Raw genomic sequence first — 4,747 nt, forward strand, 5'->3', positions numbered from 1 at the left:
GGTTGATCACATTTTCATTTTTTTTTTCTTACTTCCATAAAAGCTAACCCAGTTAAAGGTACCATACCTCCATGTTCTCCAAACTGGATGCTACTGTGGGGATTAAAAACATGACTGTTAGCAGTTTCAATCCAACAAAAAAATATTTGCATTTCTGGCAACGTTCCCATGAGATAATACACAGCCTACCATGAGCTTGAACGGTTGCAGATCACATGAATGCATGAGTTGATTAATAATGAAAACTGAAAGCATACAGGATGACATTCCCTTTGTGGTCAGGTGAGTTGGGTGAGTAAAAAAAAATCCAGCATTGAGGCAAAGTATGGTATATAAGAAAGCAATGCTTTCACATCTGCACACTGTAACAGCTTCTGTTGATCAAGCTCCTTGAAAGGTAGGAATCAGCCATTTCATTCAAAATAACTATATCATTTAATCTTAAATTAAAAACATGACATAGCCTGTACAAGATCAGATGAAAACAGACCCTGAGTGAAAAGTTACATCATTACTACAGTGACTACTAATAGAACTGAATTTAATTCAAAACATGAATATGCTCACACTGCAAGAAATGTGAGTACAAAATATGTTAAATGAAACAAGATATATAATATTATCAGTATGAAAATATATTGAAAATAAGCTCAGCAATAATAAAATCTTGTTACTTTAAACAATATACATAATGTGTAAAATGTGCATTACAATTAATATTACAAATGTTGTCAATAGGTGGACAGAAAGTGTATTCATTAAAGTATGCTACTTTGAATGATAAGATTAATCATAAGCTAAACAAATAAGATTAATCATAAACTAAACAAATAGTGTTGGGTTTTTTTTGTTTAAACCCTGTTACTGTCAGGGTTAAGGCTGAGTGCAGTAACAGGTGAGGTGGAGGTATAAACACCAGGTAACAAGTAACAAGCAGGGCGGGACATGAGGAAATTAGACTGACTCACATACTGGCAAGGTGACATGAAACAGAATAAAACCAAGGCAACCAGTCAGACAGAAACCAAGCATGAATAAAACACCAGACAATAACTATTACAATATAAACCAGGAAGCAGACAGCAGACCAGGGGCAACTAAAACCTAAATGCACAAACACAGACTGAATATTAGACCAAAACTAAACACAACAGGAAACAAGTAGCACAGACAACATGGTAGGCAGAGTTTTGACACGGGGAACAGACAGAACACAGGTTACAAAACACAAGACAAGAATCTAACTGGAACACAAAACACAGAACAGACAAGTGAGACTAAATAACTGAGAAACACTAGCAATTCCACAACAAGACAGAACAGATATTTGAAATAAAACAGACAAAACACAGAATGAACATCATCAAATGAACAAATCAGGCAGATCTCACAAATAATATTTTTTGTTATACAGGCAGACAGAATGTGAACAGTTACTGTCTGAGATGCAACTTCTGTCGGGAGTTTGCATTTAAACATTTGTCTCCTCTTTGTCTCTTTCTCCTCTTCATGCCACCAAAGACGAAAAGAAAGGCAAGCTTCCAAACTAGGATGGATCCACGTGGGGTGAAGTGGAAATTATGTAAGAATTATGCAGCAATAATGTGTTTTCTTTTATTTAAACAAACCATTAAAAACTGTGACTTTTTATATTTCCAAGAACGTACATAAAAATATATTTAATTTCTTTCTTTTGTATCAGACTGCACCTCTGTCCTGCTGACAGACTAAGGTGTTATTGTAATTATTCTGTGCTTTCAAGTATGTGCTGTACGTGCAACTTTGCTTTGGTCAGTTCATAAATCTTTTTTCCTGTCTGCAGTTTTGCAGACTGTAGGAATGACTAACTGTAGTTCTGCTTTTGATCACAAGGTTTTGTGTACAGATAAACTTTCATCACCACTTGATGAAATAAGGAAACGCAAGTCTTTCCTGGGCTTTTCAGGCATAGACTGTATGTCACAAGCCAAGAAGAAGAACAAGTGTAATTTCCTGATTTCACCCCACTCACTCTAAACAATGTGTCATTTTCAGGAATAAAAATTCTGCTGGTCTCATTTTAAATAATTCATATTGCTATTTGCATTTAAAATTTTTCTGGATTACCTAAACACATTTTTTGAAATTTGAAACTTTGCTCAAAACTCTATACAAACATGTATAACTTCTCACCCAATACCCCAAACTTCCTATTTTCAGGTCAAAATGAAGCTCCTCACTCAAAACCATTCAATCTTGCTGAAAAAAAAAACATTGCCCTCAGACATAACACACAACCCATCAAACACACACACACACTACCACACAGTCTTACACACTGGTGAGATAAATTCAATACAACTGCTACAAAAATAAGTAATTATAATTGTGGTTCTTCCCCTCAAAAATCTTTTTACATGATGAACACAACAAAAGACACAACAAATGTAAACATTTGCACATTTTTTATTTCTTAATGTACTGTACAGTACAACACACCAAACAAAAGCAAAAAATCATTCTGCCCCATCATCCCGTCTTTGGTCTGGGACAGGCCAGATAATCTCGTCATCCACCTCCTCCTCCTCCACATCTCCTCGTTTTATTCATCCATTGAAGCTTCTGATTGGTGTGTTATCAATTATGACTCTTAGTGTTTCCGCCTGGGTAGTTGTGTGCTAACTGAGCTCAAGCTGTGCTGACTTGAGTGAACAATATCGAATGTCTGTGCTTTCTAAATGACCACATGGTGTAGGCAATGAGAAATGAAGGGATTTGTGTGTAGAGTTGTGTAGAATTTGAAACGTGTCAAAACAGGGGAAAAGTGTTTATAGTTTAGAGAAATGGGTGCACTGGGTCCATTATGGCTTTGAAATCTTAGTTTAAAAGCCTGATTATAGTGTTTAACCAATTGAGAAGAAATGTTAACATATAATAGAGAAATCCAGTCAGTGTTGCAGATGTCTAGTCACATCAGTAGTTGTTCCTTACACAGATCATTATCAGTGTACAAAGTGCAAGGTAGACGACATGTTCAAAGGCTAGAAACAAATTTTGGGGTCATTATTTATATTCATGTCCGACAAAAAGTATACCTAGAATAATGTCCATTACAGCAAAATAAACCTATTTGGTTGCCCGAAACAGAACAATTATGATGAAATGGAAGCAAAGAGTGCCAATCTGCATCACATTGTGGAAAGCTGTCTGCCAGAAAATTGTTAACATTGCGAAATGGAAACAGTTTGGTTAGGTTTAGGCAACAAAACTACTTGGTTAAGTTTAGGAAAATGGTTGAGTTAAAGTAAGTATATAACTGCGTAACATAGCTAAATAACATATGGCATACATGACACAAGTAAAATTAAGTAAATAACTTAAAGTAACTCAATGCTGACTTCTGATTTCAAATGGGACACAAATATTGGTCTCCTGGAAAAATTTTCTTCACTTGTGCGTTTGCTAAATGTAATATCCTAAAATCAAGGAAGGTTAAAATCTTTTGTTATGAGTTCCCTGTTGGAGTAAGTGGTGTGTTTTTTTCTTAATGTGTTTCCAGTTGCTGTCAGTGTGCTGCTGTTCACGTTGTACCCCATTTACACTTCTACTGTCAGCCTGAAGGAGCATCTGGCTGATTGTCTGGAGGACAAAGACTACAATGTGCTGCTGCAGACTGTGCAGACCGGCCTCCCACACATAAATACATCTCACCATGTTGTTATCGTTGGAGCTGGCGCGGCTGGACTGACGGCTGCCAAGTTACTGCAAGATGCAGGTCACAAGGTACATGCAACAGGTTGATACTTTAAAGGTACTTAAATTGTATTGTTGGCCCACAGGGGGGCAGTAAAGCATTAAAACAAGCTGACAGATGCATACTCAAATGTTATGGATTATAGTTGTACAATACTCTAGTCCAGGGGTATTCAATTAGATTTCAAAGAGGTCTTGTTAGAAAACATTTCCTGAAGCAAAGGTCCGGAACATCAAAACGACGAACTTGCGTTATCATTCAGTACTATAACCTATAGTTGTATCAACACATGTTTTTAATCAACAACGGACTGTCAAATCAAATAATATTTGTATTCACATCAAACTGGAGGGATAATAAATAATAACTATTCAAATAATAAATTATAAATTTAAGTAAACTAAAGTGCCTAATTTTTAGAAAAAATTACATAAAAAGTGTAGCTTGAAGTGATGAAGTGTAGTCTTAACCAATTTTATAATAAACACTCAACACATCATAACAAATGAACAGCTGTAATGCCTCCTCTTCTCTTTCATTTCCTCTTACAGAGCTACCACTTTCCTACTTTCTGTTGTTCAGTGAGAAACGTGAGCTCCAGCTAGCATATTGGAGATCTATGAGATATTCTGGTTTTGAACTGCCCGTGGGAGGAAAGTACATGTAAAAATCTGTACATTCTTGATTAAAAGTCATGTGAAATCTCTTTTATGTTTCGTCTCCTCAATTCGGGTGTGTTTCCAAAACGCCTCTGGTGAATCTCGCGGACTCGACTCGCAAGCCTCGGTATGCACAGATTTGATTGGCTGAGCAGCGTCACATGAGACGATTGGAGCACATGCGATTGGTCTGTGAGTTTCCTGGTCCTCTAAACCAGTACAGTAAATGCTAGAAAAGCTGCGCGGGGTAAAATAGAAACGCTCCGTCACGAGGTAGTAAGTCTCAATAATAAATGGGCTGTAGGTCGGCGGTCCGGAGAGGACGGCGGCTGGGTCCGGATCCAGACCGCGGTCC

General features: G+C 37.0%; 1 protein-coding gene across 1 annotated transcript in view; it reads left to right on the top strand.

Annotated features, from left to right (window-relative positions):
* Positions 1 to 347: 347 nt before the first annotated feature.
* Positions 348 to 4,747, top strand: part of LOC123981089 (L-amino-acid oxidase-like) — a 10,878-nt gene continuing 6,478 nt past the window's right edge. Inside the window, exons 1-3 of the mRNA XM_046065731.1 lie at positions 348 to 397; positions 1,522 to 1,582; positions 3,539 to 3,762. Of these exons, the coding sequence (XP_045921687.1) occupies positions 1,552 to 1,582; positions 3,539 to 3,762 (255 nt within the window). The 5' untranslated portion in view covers positions 348 to 397; positions 1,522 to 1,551. The remainder of the gene's footprint in view (positions 398 to 1,521; positions 1,583 to 3,538; positions 3,763 to 4,747) is intronic.

Source organism: Micropterus dolomieu, linkage group LG12 (assembly GCF_021292245.1).
Source record: "Micropterus dolomieu isolate WLL.071019.BEF.003 ecotype Adirondacks linkage group LG12, ASM2129224v1, whole genome shotgun sequence".
Taxonomy (NCBI): domain Eukaryota; kingdom Metazoa; phylum Chordata; class Actinopteri; order Centrarchiformes; family Centrarchidae; genus Micropterus; species Micropterus dolomieu.